The sequence below is a fragment of the Sinohyriopsis cumingii genome, chromosome 13 (assembly GCF_028554795.1).
Source record: "Sinohyriopsis cumingii isolate HCF-2022 chromosome 13, ASM2855479v2, whole genome shotgun sequence".
NCBI lineage: Eukaryota > Metazoa > Mollusca > Bivalvia > Unionida > Unionidae > Sinohyriopsis > Sinohyriopsis cumingii.
The window spans coordinates 32,407,546-32,425,701 of record NC_142973.1 but is presented as its reverse complement, the minus strand read 5'-3'; the positions used below and the strand labels follow the sequence as shown (position 1 = coordinate 32,425,701).

The following is an 18,156-nucleotide window of genomic DNA, read 5'->3' as shown; positions in this document are numbered from 1 at the left end:
CATTCACTCTACTCTGTCATGTTTTGAAGGAGCCTAAACATGTAAGTTAACTCCCTTTGTATCCACTAGCTGGCAACCAGTTCAAGCTTGAGAGAAATGTGAAACCTTTAACAGGATTCTTGCATTATGGTGAAGGGTGGAAGGAAATTTTAGAAATGTGATCATGTAAGTATTAATGGACAAACATAAATTTTATTTTTTATCCTATTACATTAGAATAGGAAGGAGGAGCAGTAAATGCTTGAGCATCCATTGAGACACTAGTGTATGGAAATTGTTCACATTTTGTGAGCTGAAATCTTCATTAGTTATACCTGATCCTGAGAGTTCACTGATTTAATAATTCATTTAGCCAAGTGACAAGTGCTTCTGGGGTTGTCTCACTTTTCTGCCTTAAACAGTAGGAATAGTCTTTATACATCATCTCTGTGTGCCTCTGATGGCATCTGAGGGTACAAACAAAATCCTCCAGCTTAGTTTCTCTAGAAGGGTTGATCACAGAGAGAGAGTGAATAGTTATTTGTTGGTTTCCTGTTCTTAGAAACAAAACCAAGTTACAGCATTAAAACAACTAACCTGTTGGAAACATTTTGTTGGAACAAAACTTCACATAGTTCAGATCCATGGACAGCCCATGCAACTCACTCAACCTTTATGCCAAAGCTAGTGCAATCAGAAAGAAAGCTGCTTCAGTGAGGATGAAGATAGGAACACAAACTTAAACAAGTTGAGCCATCTCAAGACCCAGGATAGGTCATATTTTGGGAACAAGGTAAGCGAGTGTAGCCTTGATAAGGCGAAACTGGACAAGTCAGAAAGGTCTTTGTTGTGGCCAATATTGTCCCTTCCATGATGTCTGAACTTGTCTGAGATCACGGAATAGTATCTCTTCATTGTTATACAAGTACCCTGTAACTTTTTGTCCTCAAAAAGAAACAGAAAGAAGTTGGCCAGTTGGAGAGTTGAGGCTGAGAGAGGTGAGAGCCATTAACATGATACCTGTCACTGTAAACTCACCACTTTCCTGACTTTCTGACCTACATAAACCATAATAAATGAAAATCCTGACATTGAAATTCACTGTCTTTGAAATTCGCTGTCTTTCTGACCTATATAAACCATAATAAAGGAATACATTGACTTTGACATTCACTGTCTTTCAGACCTACATAAACCATAAAAAATGAATACCCTGACTTTGAAATTCACTGTCTTTCTGACCTACATAAACCATAAAAAATGAATACCCTGACTTTGACATTCACTGTCTTTCTGACCTACATAAACCATAATAAATGAATACCCTGACTTTGACATTCACTGTCTTTCTGACCTACATAAACCACAATAAAGGAATACATTGACTTTGACATTCACTGTCTTTCAGGCCTACATAAACCATAAAAAATGAATACCCTGACTTTGACATTCACTGTCTTTCTGACCTACATAAACCATAATAAATGAATACCCTGACTTTGACATTCACTGTCTTTCAGACCTACATAAACCACAATAAAGGAATACATTGACTTTGACATTCACTGTCTTTCAGGCCTACATAAACCATAAAAAATGAATACCCTGACTTTGAAATTCACTGTCTTTCAGACCTACATAAACCATAAAAAATGAATACCCTGACTTTGACATTCACTCTCTTTCAGACCTACATAAACCATAAAAAATGAATACCCTGACTTTGAAATTCACTGTCTTTCTGACCTACATAAACCATAAAAAATGAATACCCTGACTTTGACATTCACTGTCTTTCTGACCTACATAAACCACAATAAAGGAATACATTGACTTTGACATTCACTGTCTTTCAGACCTACATAAACCATAATAAAGGAATACATTGACTTTGACATTCACTGTCTTTCAGACCTACATAAACCATAAAAAATGAATACCCTGACTTTGAAATTCACTGTCTTTCTGACCTACATAAACCATAATAAATGAATACCCTGACTTTGACATTCACTGTCTTTCTGACCTACATAAACCATAATAAATGAATACTCTGACTTTGAAATTCACTGTCTTTCAGACCTACATAAACCATAAAAAATGAATACCCTGACTTTGAAATTCACTGTCTTTCAGACCTACATAAACCATAATAAATGAATACCCTGACTTTGAAATTCACTGCCTTTCTGACCTACATAAAACATAACAAATGAGTATTTTGACTTTGAAATTCAATGACTTTGAAATTCACTATTCCACTGACCTACAAATACCGTTAAAAAAATTAGTATTGTATATACTCGCTTCTAAGTTGACATGACTATATTTCAACCCCAGCCCATTTTAGGTCTGCAAAAAGCCATTTTCTTTTTGACTCTCCTGTAAGTCAATGTGTATTTTACAAGTTGGATCCAACTGAAGAGATGACCTCTTGTCAGTGACTCAGAGTTACATTTGCAAAACTAAACAAGCCCAACTGAATGGATGGATAGAAGATAAAATTCTGAAATCCTCCACCATCTTCTAGTCACTGTAAATCATCATCATCTAGTCATCGTAAATATTGTCTGACTCCATTTCCTCACTGTCATATGCAGGTGCTTATGTAGAAAATGAGCTTGGACTCCGTAAGTAACACTTTGATCATACAGTGTATGAAATCTAATACAAAAGGCTGCAACTGTACACCTGTCAATTGTGTAGCAAGATTACAGAGAGTTCAAATAACCGCCTTCTGTTATTTGGCACTAAGCAAGTATCAGACTCATGGTTCAACCAAAGGGTTGTCATGTGGGTAAACAAGCTAAGAAAATAAGGTCAAACATTCACTGGAAGATGCAGAACTCTACCTAGCACGGTACTAAAATCACAGCTCAATCAAATGGATTGTCAACTAGAAAACAAAGTGAGTGTTGCTTTTACAAGACAAGGGTTTATCAGGTTACATATACAAGTAGACAACTTGTGAAATATCACTTCAGAATAAAATCTAACTTACGAAAAAGAAAATACAACTTAAATCAAAATTGGTATTCCATCAGACACAGTGGTTATAAAGACAAATTTTAAAACTTGCACAGAAAAGGAAGCAATATAATTGCTGGTAAATACACATGGTAAACAACACTGAGGGACATTTCACTGTGCAGTGGGTAGTATTTAATTTACCCATAATATTTTCAAATTATTAAAATTAAAATAACTGTAGATATGAGTAGTGTGAAATGAATACCATCACAAAATGTATAAACACTGTGTATAACATATATGCACTTCTGAACAGGAATAGAATCATGAAAATGTACAAATTTGAATGACAATATTTATGTGTACTGCAGATGTCTTGAGTTTCCAACATTACCCCCAGAATACACATTTATGTTGTATTTTGTGCTTATAAGATGACCTCTACTCTGCATGAATTAAATTTCCATACAAAAGGTCAACCTGTAAGTGAGTATATACGGTACCTAGACTTTAAAATTCAGGACCTAAAACAAACCCCAAATATGAGTACCCTGCGAATAACTTTTAGACTTCACTGTGAGCAAACTACCTGAAAACATCTAAGTGTACCAATTCATTAAGCAATCTTAAAACAAGTCGGTTAACATGAAAGAATTTCAATCTTTTGGAGGAAGGGTATACCTTGATCTTGGTCTGTTTGAGAAATGTTTGGAATTCTTGCTGCAGACTTTTGAAGCGAGGGCCCAATTCCAAGTTTTGTTCCTTTAGCTCCCCAAGCTGGTTCAGGTAAATTTCTATCAGCCATGTCACCAGCATTGTCATCTGGGTTTTGTCCTGAAAAAAGAAACCCCCTAAAAAATCAAATCTATGAATGAGCAAACTAATATTATAAATATTTGTCAACTAAAAATATAGACATTAAAATTTACAATGAACTATCAAAATAATAAATACATTGTAATGGCATAAATTGTTGCTGTTGTTATAGGGTTTAATACCATTTTTCAGCACAAGATAGGCTATACATGGCAGCCAGTATAAATGGTGGAGGAAGAACCCCAGAAAACCCTGGAAAGAACCACCAACCCACAAGCTACTGGCAAACTTTCTCACATACCCACAATGATCAAGCCCAAGACTCGAACCCATGCAAACAGAGGTGAGATGGCAGTGATAAATAATGGTGAGTGCTTTAGACCACTTGGCCACTTGGGAGCCCAGCATGAATAGTTTAAACATTTGTTTTTTTCCTTCTAAAAATAATGAAAAATGCGTGCAAATGAGGATCATAACAGGGTTGCATTTAATGGCTTAAGGACATTACAGCTGGTTTTACAGTTACAAATTTCCTAATTCTGCTGACATGTAACTCGTAAATTCCCTGGGCAATGAGTTTAATATAATTTGTATGGAACCACAATCTTATAACGAACAATTATAAAAGTAAACATATAAAAATATACAAAAAAATATGGATAAGGTGATACAAGCTTTCTGATATACATTTTTAATTTGAATTTTATCAAAATAAATTCTTAAAGATTTATTTTGCTCTTTGAGTTTGTGTGTATAGCACTTTGAACACATTATTGGTTATATCATGCCCTGGAAATAGGAGCTAAATGCCTTTCCCAAGGGCACATCAAGACAGCCATCCTGGGCTGGCTTGACTGGGTATTGAACCCAGGACCCTTGGATTATGAGCTACTGCACCTCTCTCAATTAATAAAGAATCATAAAAAATAAAGTGCTAATGTCCATGTACAAGATTTAAACTCTCCTGCTTTTTATAATAACAAGCCTAACTTTTATGGAAAGTAAATTTTTAGTCAATTCATTTTATTTATCAATGTTCACCTGATCACATTAACAACTAGTGATTACACTCTGCTACATCTGAATCCAGCCCTACCTGAATACAAAAAAGATTGCTTTTCCATCTGTATATCATATAAAGGGAAATAACTTTTACAGATCAACTCCACTGTTCTGGCAAAGAGGCAACCATTATTCTGGATGGAACCAGTTTCAGCTAGAGTTAAACATTGAACAGGATGCTCACATTGCAGGAAAGTGTAGAAGGGGTTAACTGTAATCAGGTAAGTACTTTTGGAGAAGAATAATTTTACAAAATTAACTTTCTCTGTCAAATACATTACTTGATCAGACTAACATTAGAAAAATACGCAAGAGGAGGAAATACATGATCATCAGACCTCTACCTGCATCAAACTGCAGGAGCAGGATGATCCCTCCACTGAAAGGATGAAATTTTCCTAACACGAGTTCAGCAAACCCAAAGATGATGTGTTTATACACATCTCTTGGTGAGGCCATGTCACATACACAGAAGCTTTATGGGCAGCTACCAGCAACTCGGTGAGATTCAGCTCTCTCTTTGGGAGGCCATGACACATACACAGAAGATGGAGAAAACAGACTCAGAATACCATCCAGCTGACTCCACAATGTCTTGAATTGAGACATTATGTTCGAAAGCCAGGATCACAGAAACTGCTTGTACTTTGTAAGTAGAACTCTTCATTTGTCAAACCAGAGCCTGTGAGAGTTCATTCTACACTGAGTTAAGCCGAGCATCAAGCACTTGTCTTGTTTTTCTGCATTAACCAGGAGGAATAACATTTTATGACCACTTTGGACATTCTCCATGTGTCTTAAATAGAATTAGAGGGAGCATACTAGTTCCTGCATATGCACCTCTAACAATGGATTGACTGAAGAGAGAGAGCAATTTTGTTTGCTGGATGCCTTGTGACCATAGCCTGTTCTTTGACACTGAGCCAGGGCAAAAGCCAGAAAGGTTCTCTTTTAGAAACAAGGCGAGTAAGCACGGTCTGGATATGCTGAAATTGGACAAAATATCGGAACAGACTTTTACAGCTGAATCATCTATTCCTTGATGGCTTAATATTTCTGATATCATGCAATGGTATCCCTTGATTGTTAGCCAGATAGGGAATGGAGACTGAGAGTGGTGTGACATCATTAACATGACACTACTGATTGAAAACTTGCCACTTCCCCTCATATGCCATCAAGGTGGAAAGCCGTCAAGCTTGTTGTAATCTCCACAAATGAAGCACCAAACTCCATTCTGCACAAGGCATCCCTGATAAGAGCAAAGTATGGAGGAGTTTCTCCAGACATGGTGACCTCAGCTGCTTGATCAGCATGGGGGTAGCTGCAAATTTTCTGGGTGTGTCTGTCATTAAATTGAGTAAATTGTTGATCCATGATTTGTCTCATTGAAAAGGGGCATTCATAATCATTTTACAGTCAGTGCCCATAATTTCTGTACTAATTTTGGTACTAGAAACTGCAGGAGGGAAGGTATATGTATATATCCCTCCCAACTAATTGAAAGGGTATTGATAACCCATGCATGTGGGTCTGAGAATGCATAGATGAAAGAGGGTATTTATTTATTTTACCTAACTGCAAAACTGGTCTTGATACAAGTTAGAAACTCCATACCTAGATGAAGAAAACAATGGTAAGGGATAAGATCCTGTCTCTACACTGACTATCCACCCTAACCTGCAAACGAGGTAAAGAAGGTTGTTCATGTCATTAACCAAAACCAAACCTACTGAATGTTTTTGATGTTGTCCAATGCTGTGGAGAAAGATGTCCTGAAGAGTGATTATACATAATCCATTGTCTTGGTCAAGGGCTAGGGGCTAGTCCATTGTCTTGGTCAAGGGCTAGGGGCTTAGACTAAGGCAAAACAGTTGAATAACCCACAGTAGATTACAGACATAGCGTGCATGACAGAAGAGTAAGCAATGAAAGGGATGGCAAGTCACTTACAGTTGGCATGAGGCCTGGGTGGAGGAGGAACCTTGTTTTCTCTCAGCCAGCCTGAGAAAGTTTCAGGCATATATCATCCTATAATTTGCTTGGTTGAAAGGTTGCAAATGTTGATGAGAATTATCTAAGAACTTCCTGGCATCGATCATTGTGAAGAGATAAGTGTTTGCATGGATAACTGACAGGTAACTCCTGTGCCACCTGTTTCTCTCAATTTGTCACCCGACTGTAAGGGGAGAAACAAAAGGGAGTAAATGAATGCCACATAATGTGGTTTCAGAGAAGAAGACAGTAGGAGTGTATCTTTTCTTATCAAATCCAGGTTACATGAGGCCATTAAAGTACTGAAGACAGGAAATACCTTTGCCTAAGCTAGGTACATCTATATATTATATACTGGAGTGTGATTGATACCAGTTCTGTATTAAAACTGCTAGCAAATGACTCACCAAAACTAAGTCTCTTGTGTTACAGAGGTTGCAAATTTTATTGCAGAGATGCCCAGTAATTTCTACAATCTGTGATGATTGTCAAAATTCTGAAGGATGGATGTTTGTTATCATCATGTCTACCTAGGTGTTGACTTGTAAGTAGGATTTTCTGCCAGTGGAGAAAGTTATTCAAATGGAGATAAAATTAAGCCAATTTCTTCTGTTTCCACCTTAAAACTAAATTCTGTTCTTCTCATGGCTGGACCAGAATACAAATTCAGGCATTATCCTCCTCCTGCATGTCATGCATCCAATGGTATAGCAATGAATTGTCACAATGCGTATACAAGGTTATATCTGTCAGATATGCAATAAATGCTGTCCAAGACAACATCCAGCATAAAATAGTGGTCTGGCTGGTGAGTGCTGGTCTGGTCCAGTCAGTTGGGTCATGCCTGATGGCTTCAAACATAATGCTGGTTTGCCATATACTGGTATCACGGATATGGTACATGTTTATGGTCAGCCAGCAGGGCATATGAAGCCAGCACTGTAAGAACTGCTGAATGATATGGATATGGTCAGCCAACAGCGCAGTCTACTGGGCATATGATGCCATCACTATAAGAACTGTTCAGGGACATGAAATTGGTTAGCCAACAGGAAGTCTACTGGTCATATGATGCCATCACTATAAGAACTGTTCAGGGACTTGAAATTGGTTAGCCAACAGGAAGTCTATTGGTCAAATAATGCCATCACTATAAGAACTGTTCAGGGACATGAAATTGGCCAACAGGAAGTCTACCTGGCATATGGTGACATCACCATTTGAACTGCTGTGGGACATGGTTGCCCTGCTGGCTTGCCAGTCCAAGATGACAGATTCATGACTGCCAAGACTTGACACGAATTGTCCTGACAGTCAATGTTGAAAGGTAATCGCACATGTCCAGCCGCAACATTTCTGATTCCATGCATGGGCATGGATAGGGACTTTTTTTGTCCAACTCGCTCAATGACATGCTCAGTGACAGAGCATGCTGTACAATGCATATCATTTGCTATTGTAATATTTGAATGAAATCACCCATCATGTGGTCAATTTTATCAGAGGTCATCACATTCACACTCACTGTTCTGACATCTTCATGGGGAGTGGGAGCAGCATCTTTACATTCTTCATAAAGCTGATCAAAGATTCCAAAGTCAAATAGTTAAGATTTAATGCTCAGGAGATTTGGATTGTGACATTTTTGTGGCCCTTCCTTTGCCTTATCAACACACTGGACCATACATCTGCTCTGTATATGTACCCATGCTACATGTGTGTGAAGAACACTTTTATGCATGTTAGGCATGTCTCACAGTTGAGTTTACAGCTTCCACACTTTTTGCACTTGACTGATATCTCTGTAATGAAAAAGAAGAAAAAAACTCACAAGTACATACAACATATATTCAAATTGTTGAAATAGGTAAACTGATATTACTGAGATGACCAAAGAAATACATAATAAACTGAAAACTAACAGTACAATTGAATTACAGCACTGATTTGTTTAGAGTTACCAATCAATATCATAAGGACAATAATAACATTTTTAAAATATTTAAAAGATAAAAATAAAATAATTATGAATAATGCCTATTTGTTACCTTTTAAACATATGAAATCACTAGGAATAATACCTATTTGTTGTTTACACTATAAGAATGGTTTGATTTACTATACAATTGAAAATAAATGATGGATGGTCAAATTAAATATAATATTCAATCGATTTTTGGAGACAAAATTCACAGCTGCAAATGAAAGTTTCAAGTAGTTACATCAGGGATACTGGTGGCCACTTAGAGTGAAAAAGGGAGTTAACCTGTAAGAGTTATTTCCCATAGCCTATGTGATGTAATGAGAAAGATTTTTTTGCCTTTCAGGGAGGGCTGGATTCAGATGAAGCAGAGGGTAATTACTAAAGTATTTGATGGAGAAATGTGGTTTTTTTAATTCACAGAAGGCACAGTGTATCTCTCTGCCAATATTAAAAAAGAAATGGTTACCAGGTAAATCTAGGAAAACATCAAGTTAATTTTTTTTTAAAAAATTCTTTGGAATATAAGTATCTCTTTAACCTGAGGCCTCAAAGACTCCAATTTTTTATGTAGAAAACTTCGCAAAGGATCTTTCTCTTGGAGACGAATAAATTTCAGAGCAATCTCTTCAAAAGAATTCTGAGTAAGAGCATATAGCTGTGCACTCTCTGCATACCTGCAAAAAAAACAAAAAATAATAATTGTTTGCAAAAACAAAGATGATTTCTCTAGCTTTAATTTAAACATATTTATTTATTGCCACTAGATTTTTATAAGCATCATCACATTCTGGTTCACTTCAGAGTCATGTCAATAGATGGGTTAATGCAAATGATATCTCCAGACAGTATTTGTCCATGAATGTACAAACTAAAATTTGAATCAGAAAAGGGGAGAATGAACAGAGACAAAGGTAACTCTGCTGGAAGACCATCAGACTTGTAATACATGGGTCACAGGTTCGATTCCTAAATGGTCTGGTTGGCTACCTTGGTGTATCCATGGGAAAGGCACTTAGTGAACATTCCCTAGGCATGATACTGCCAATAAAATTCCCATTCAAACAAAGCCTGTATGTTTGGTGCACCAACCTTAAAGGTCCAAATATGTTAATAATATACATAGCCAACACACTGATGTCTTTGTCAACAAAATCATTGAGATAAAACTAAAACTTTAAACACTGAAGCTTTTCTTTTCCTTTTGTTTTGGGAAAGTGGTATCATGATAGGAGTGATGGAGAGAGGATAAATTAGGCTGATTTATACTCACTGTTTTAAACTTAAAAGATGCTCAGCTTGTTTGGTCAGCACTTTATCCATATGAACTGGATTGTCCTAGAACGATCAACAATACAAATCTACTTTAGATTACATTCATATGGTTGATTTTCCCATCAAATTTACATGACATAACATACTCTCTATTTCTAAAGTCAACACATTCTGGTCCACTTCAGAGTCATGTCAACCATAAATTTAAATGATTATGTCTCACCAATATGTACCATACATTCTCATTTATAAGGTGAGTCCAGCTGCAAATAACAAAGACCATGATCTGTCATTGTATAATGTGCTGTCAGATCCAGTAATTTTTCTGTTTGTTTATTCAACTAATTACTCCAAACAAGTTGTGGGTATGTGAGAAAGCTTGCCAGTAGCTTCTCGTAGGTCAGTGGTTCTTTCTGGGGTTTTCCTCCACCATTTATACTGGCTGCCATGTATAGCCTATCCTGTGCTGAAAAATGGTTTATACCCTATAATAACAACTCCAAACAAGCAGTATAGACCCAGATCTGCTGGTACAATATGCAAGGGCTGATCTGGGTCTATGCAGTTTGTAGCTGGTCTCAACTTTAATGCAAGTATATACTGTACATATTTAAGGACCTGTAAATAGTTCAGAAATAAATAAAGCAAATGAATTCAGTTCATGAAACAAAAGTGTCAAAATACTTTTATTATTTATACAAAAACAAATATATGAAATTCATTCGTAAGATACAAATGCCAAATTCAGTAAACTTGAATAACTGTACAATGATAATGTTATGTAGCTAGGGAAATAAGACAATATCTAATTTACAACTGTGAAACTTTGATGTTCAGTCACCTTTATAAACTTACCTTACAATATTCTTTGGCCATTTCAAACTGTTGCTTGTCCAGATACATCTGCCAGACATCCCTGTCAAGTGGAAATGTACAAAACCATGTGAATAATAGTGGAATTTTTCATTATCAAAACACCAAATTAAAAAATAGGATGGCTGTAATTCCAAAAATCTAAACTGATCACTGAAAGTCTCACACACAACAAATTTTAATATCAACCTTGGCCTACTGACTCACTAAAATTGATTGTAAATTCCAAAAGGCAAACCACTATTATGAACAGAATTGTTCATGTTCAACGGACAAGCAGACATATGGAAACTCTGACCAATATAACAAACAAACCTCCTGGATTTGTGACCATTACTTTTCTTGTTGTGGTCTGGTGGTTTTGAGTTGATTATCTTAGATCATTGTGTAATGGTTCAATTTCATCATAATTTTGTATAACACACTTTCAAGACATTATAATATTGTATGACACATTAATGATGTCAAAGTGTTAAAAACCACTTCATGTACAGCTAGTTAATGATGTGATGGAATAAAATTTAAAAATTAGGCCTTCTTATTATCATTATCATATCTGAAAAACAAATGGTAAGAATAATCGATATAGAGTCTGGACAAAGAAATCTCAGTCTTGGAAGTACATTGTCCCAACTGGGATTTCCTTGGATCCCAACTTGGATTCTATGAGTCTAATCTCTGGCTACAGTTGTCACAGGCAGGACAACAAACCAAATCAACATGTGGACTCCATCAGTTTAATTGTTAGCCAATTTGTCAATTAGGACAAGCCAGATGGACTGTGTAAGTCTAATTTTTGGTTGCATTTCTTAAAATATTAAAACTTGTCCTTATAAGCTTCACTACAGTTGTTGCATAACAGTTATTGTAAACAATGGCAACCCTGAAAATAGGTTACAGTAAATTATTTGCTTCTCAGTACAATTTGTCATTTCATATATTCATAATACTGACTAAATTTATTAATTTTATTAGTAATATACTGGGATACATCCACACAGTAATATTTGGCTTCAGACTTGGGCTACAAAAAATCATTTAATTCAACGATCATGTTTGAATTTTGGCAGAAATTCTACAAAGAGCAATGTAATTTCTGAAATTTATCATCATAATTATGCTCAAAATTGACTACAGAGCACAGAACTTGACAGAAAAGTTTTTGTTTTACATAGTTTATCAATGCATTGTATCAAAACTGGGGGGGAGATGTGTATGCAATTAAGACAAGGCAACATGAACTTCCCTTTTTGGGCTTGTTCAGGCAAAATGACAGACTTGAGAATGACTATTTCACTTAAATTGGACTAATATTCACTCAATCCTCTAACAAACTTACCTATCTTCTCTAGTAACTTTGTATTTGAAGATGTTCTGAGGTGTGAACACCCAAATATTGCCTTTCAAAGGATCCTTGCAAATACCTGTCAATTTTCCAAATCTCTGAAACCAAAAAACACAGAAAAGAAAATAAAGCTAACTACAGATGTCAATCTGGTTATCAAAACAATATTTTGACTATTATATATGACGGATATAAGTTTTCACCTGAGAATCTGATTTAACAGAGCAGATTCTTGACATGCAGGTGTTTACAATAATGATCCACAGCAAATATGTTCTTAAAGTTACATTTCCTTGAAAATAAGTGTTCTGTGAACTACACATTACATGCCCATCCATTATTGAATGGTCCACTATGTAGATACACTGTCATCACACATACATAAACAGGCAAGTGGAAAGGTCTGTGTGCCACACACATTCATATATGGTTCACCAACATTTAATTTGTGGGTTGGCAAAATCAAGTTTAAAACACATCCTCTCACTTTCCCGGGATCATTACCAGAAAATGTTAGCCTGACTTAAAACTTGCACACCCTCAAGAAATTACCAAACCAACTGTGTTAAGGTTTCACTATTGTTTGCAACTTCATCCATGTCTGACAACATATCAGCATCATTCGTTCAATACTGAAAAGCCAAGATGCTTCATGTCAAACTATCTTTTTGTATAAATGTTTACAGAGTTTGGGTAATGTAGACATATTTTATGGTGTGTTGGCATCATGTGTATAAATCTGTATTATCATTAAAGTAGGATGCATATGATCAAATTCTGTTGTGTGGTGGTTTTTGAGAAGAATGTTTTTTTTTATAAAAAAAACAATTCTGTCTTCAAAACAGCAGCCATACTTGTGATAGATAGCCCCAATTTTAACAAATTTGAAAGCTGTGTATGTTGAGGTGCTTTTCGTTCAACGGTTTTCAAGAAGAAATAATTTCAAGGTTTTTCAACTTGTAATAATGGTGACATTAATATTACAGAGGATCAGCATCATTCATACAACAATGAAACCCATTTACCCCCAGCTGTTTTGTTAAATTTGGTCAAACTGTGTTCACATATATTTGTTTTTATTAGCTGTTTAAAGAGTTTTCTATTTTTAATAAAGGCAACATCTTATGTCAGATTGACATCATCTTTACAAACCTGAAAGACCTTCATGGAATGATGCCTCATGTCAAAGTCAGATTGACATCATCCGTACAAACCTAAAAGACCTTCAAGGAATGATACCTCATGTCAAAGTCTGATTGACAGCTGTACAAACCTAAAAGACCTTCATGGAATAATGCCTCATGTCAAGGTCAGATTGACAGCTGTACAAGCCTAAAAGACTTTCACGGAATGATGCCTCATGTCAAGGTCAGATTGACATCATCCATACAAACCTAAAAGACCTTCATGGAATGATGCCTCATGTCAAAATCTGATGGACAGCTGTACAAACCTAAAAGACCTTCATGGAATGATGCCTCATGTCAAAATCTGATGGACAGCTGTACAAACCTAAAAGACCTTCATGGAATGATGCCTCATGTCAAGGTCAGATTGACCTCATCAGTACAAACCTGAAAGACCTTCATGGAATGATGCCTCATGTCAAGGTCAGATTCTGTTGAGCTATTTTTGAGAAGCTGTTTCAAGTATTTTGATATTTAGTAATAAGGGCCACATATGATGGTACATCATCATCAATGATAAAAAAAAGAAAGCCCTTTATGACATAATGGTTTTTGTAATGTTAAAGTCAAATTCAGTCCTGATGTTTCTATGAAGCAGTTTAAAGCTATTTCTTTTGGTGGCCATATTTAGTTATGATTCAGCATCATTTGCAAAACTTTTAAAGCTTCTTTTGCCAGGATACTTTCTATCGAATCTGGTTAAAATTTATTTTTAATAAAAAGTTAAAAGTTTTTTTTTGTTTGTTTGGTAACAGTGACTATGTTTGATAGAAGATTAACATAATTTGTAAAAAGTTTAAAGCTTTTATGACAAGATCCTTTCCATGAAATATGGAACAATTCTGTCCTGAAATTTTTAAGGACTCATTAAAAGGTTTTACTAGATTTAGTAACAGTGGCCATATTTGCTGGTGGATCTGTAGGTCTTGAAAAAAGAAACAACCTTAAAAGCAATTCATGCCACGATGTTCCCTGCCAAATTTGGCTGAAATAGGTCCAATGGATTTGCGAAATGCTGTATGCCCTAGATATGGATCCTCTTTGGCACTATATACTCATGAGATATGGATACTTTCTAGCATTATATCAAACTAAAGAGATATGGATACTTTTTGGCATTATATCAAACTCAAGAGATATGGATACTTTATAGCATTATATCAAACTCAAGAGATATGGATTCTTTCTGGCATTATATCAAACTAAAGAGATGTGGATACTTTTTTTCATTATATCAAACTCAAGAGATATGGATACTTTATAGCATTATATAAAACTCAAGAGATATGGATTCTTTCTGGCATTATATCAAACTCAAGAGATATGGATTCTTTCTGGCATTATATCAAACTAAAGAGATGTGGATACTTTTTTCATTATATCAAACTCAAGAGATATGGATACTTTATAGCATTATATCAAACTCAAGAGATATGGATTCTTTCTGGCATTATATCAAACTCAAGAGATATGGATTCTTTCTGGCATTATATCAAACTCAAGAGATATGGATACTTTATAGCATTATATCAAACTCAAGAGATATGGATTCTTTATGGTATTATATAAAACTCAAGAATATGGATTCTTTCTGGCATTATATCAAACTCAAGAGATATGGATACTTTATAGCATTATATCAAACTCAAGAGATATGGATTCTTTCTGGCATTATATCAAACTCAAGAGATATGGATTCTTTCTGGCATTATATCAAACTAAAGAGATGTGGATACTTTTTTCATTATATCAAACTCAAGAGATATGGATACTTTATAGCATTATATCAAACTCAAGAGATATGGATTCTTTATAGCATTATATCAAACTCAAGAGATATGGATTCTTTATGGTATTATATAAAACTCAAGAATATGGATTCTTTCTGGCATTATATCAAACTCAAGAGATATGGATTCTTTCTGGCATTATATCAAACTCAAGAGATATGGATACTTTATAGCATTATATCAAACTCAAGAGATATGGATTCTTTCTGGCATTATATCAAACTCAAGAGATATGGATACTTTATAGCATTATATAAAACTCAAGAGATATGGATTCTTTCTGGCATTATATCAAACTCAAGAGATATGGATTCTTTCTGGCATTATATAAAACTCAAGAGATATGGATTCTTTCTGGCATTATATCAAACTCAAGAGATATGGATACTTTATAGCATTATATAAAACTCAAGAGATATGGATTCTTTCTGGCATTATATCAAACTCAAGAGATATGGATTCTTTATGGTATTATATAAAACTCAAGAATATGGATTCTTTCTGGCATTATATCAAACTCAAGAGATGTGGATACTTTTTTCATTATATCAAACTCAAGAGATATGGATACTTTATAGCATTATATCAAACTCAAGAGATATGGATTCTTTCTGGCATTATATCAAACTCAAGAGATATGGATTCTTTCTGGCATTATATCAAACTCAAGAGATATGGATTCTTTCTGGCATTATATCAAACTCAAGAGATATGGATTCTTTCTGGCATTATATCAAACTCAAGAGATGTGGATACTTTTTTCATTATATCAAACTCAAGAGATATGGATACTTTATAGCATTATATCAAACTCAAGAGATATGGATTCTTTCTGGCATTATATCAAACTCAAGAGATATGGATACTTTATAGCATTATATAAAACTCAAGAGACATGGATTCTTTATGGTATTATATAAAACTCAAGAATATGGATTCTTTCTGGCATTATATCAAACTCAAGAGATATGGATACTTTATAGCATTATATCAAACTCAAGAGATATGGATTCTTTCTGGCATTATATCAAACTCAAGAGATATGGATACTTTATAGCATTATATAAAACTCAAGAGATATGGATTCTTTATGGTATTATATAAAACTCAAGAATATGGATTCTTTCTGGCATTATATCAAACTCAAGAGATGTGGATACTTTTTTCATTATATCAAACTCAAGAGATATGGATACTTTATAGCATTATATCAAACTCAAGAGATATGGATTCTTTCTGGCATTATATCAAACTCAAGAGATATGGATTCTTTCTGGCATTATATCAAACTCAAGAGATATGGATTCTTTCTGGCATTATATCAAACTCAAGAGATATGGATTCTTTCTGGCATTATATCAAACTCAAGAGATGTGGATACTTTTTTCATTATATCAAACTCAAGAGATATGGATACTTTATAGCATTATATCAAACTCAAGAGATATGGATTCTTTCTGGCATTATATCAAACTCAAGAGATATGGATACTTTATAGCATTATATAAAACTCAAGAGACATGGATTCTTTATGGTATTATATAAAACTCAAGAATATGGATTCTTTCTGGCATTATATCAAACTCAAGAGATATGGATACTTTATAGCATTATATCAAACTCAAGAGATATGGATTCTTTCTGGCATTATATCAAACTCAAGAGATATGGATTCTTTCTGGCATTATATGAAACTCAAGAGATATGGATTCTTTCTGGCATTATATCAAACTCAAGAGATATGGATTCTTTCTGGCATTATATGAAACTCAAGAGATATGGATTCTTTCTGGCATTATATCAAACTCAAGAGATATGGATACTTTATAGCATTATATAAAACTCAAGAGATATGGATTCTTTCTGGCATTATATCAAACTCAAGAGATATGGATACTTTATAGCATTATATAAAACTCAAGAGATATGGATTCTTTCTGGCATTATATCAAACTCAAGAGATATGGATTCTTTCTGGCATTATATAAAACTCAAGAGATATGGATTCTTTCTGGCATTATATCAAACTCAAGAGATATGGATACTTTATAGCATTATATAAAACTCAAGAGATATGGATTCTTTCTGGCATTATATCAAACTCAAGAGATATGGATTCTTTCTGGCATTATATGAAACTCAAGAGATATAGATTCTTTCTGGCATTATATCAAACTCAAGAGATATGGATTCTTTCTGGCATTATATGAAACTCAAGAGATATGGATTCTTTCTGGCATTATATCAAACTCAAGAGATATGGATACTTTATAGCATTATATCAAACTCAAGAGATATGGATTCTTTATGGCATTATATCAAACTCAAGAGATATGGATACTTTATAGCATTATATAAAACTCAAGAGATATGGATTCTTTCTGGCATTATATCAAACTCAAGAGATATGGATACTTTATAGCATTATATAAAACTCAAGAGATATGGATTCTTTCTGGCATTATATCAAACTAAAGAGATATGGATACTTTTGGGCATTATATCAAACTCAAGAGATATGGATACTTTATAGCATTATATAAAACTCAAGAGATATGGATTCTTTATGGTATTATATAAAACTCAAGAATATGGATTCTTTCTGGCATTATATCAAACTCAAGAGATATGGATACTTTATAGCATTATATCAAACTAAAGAGATGTGGATATTTTGTGGCATTATACCAAACTCAAGAGATAAGGATACTTTCTGGCATTATATAAAAAAACAGATGCATTTACCTCAGCAAATGGTTCATCAAATATCAATTGTTCATTCAGTAAACAAAAAGCTTTGATTCTGCAAAAAAGAAAATAATAACAATAATAATAATAATAATAATAATAATAATAATAATAGTATTAATAATAGGAACAACA

General features: G+C 34.5%; 1 protein-coding gene across 2 annotated transcripts in view; it reads right to left on the bottom strand.

Annotated features, from left to right (window-relative positions):
- LOC149785159 (vacuolar protein sorting-associated protein 18 homolog) overlaps positions 1–18,156 on the bottom strand; it is a 130,953-nt gene that overhangs the window by 65,752 nt on the left and 47,045 nt on the right. For both annotated transcript variants that reach the window (XM_089978937.1, XM_089978938.1), the window contains exons 12-17: positions 18,019–18,076; positions 12,291–12,394; positions 10,934–10,994; positions 10,077–10,141; positions 9,345–9,480; positions 3,631–3,783 (exon numbers count right to left, since the gene is read on the bottom strand). In XM_089978937.1, coding sequence (XP_089835063.1) covers positions 3,631–3,783; positions 9,345–9,480; positions 10,077–10,141; positions 10,934–10,994; positions 12,291–12,394; positions 18,019–18,076 — 577 coding nt within the window. The remainder of the gene's footprint in view (positions 1–3,630; positions 3,784–9,344; positions 9,481–10,076; positions 10,142–10,933; positions 10,995–12,290; positions 12,395–18,018; positions 18,077–18,156) is intronic.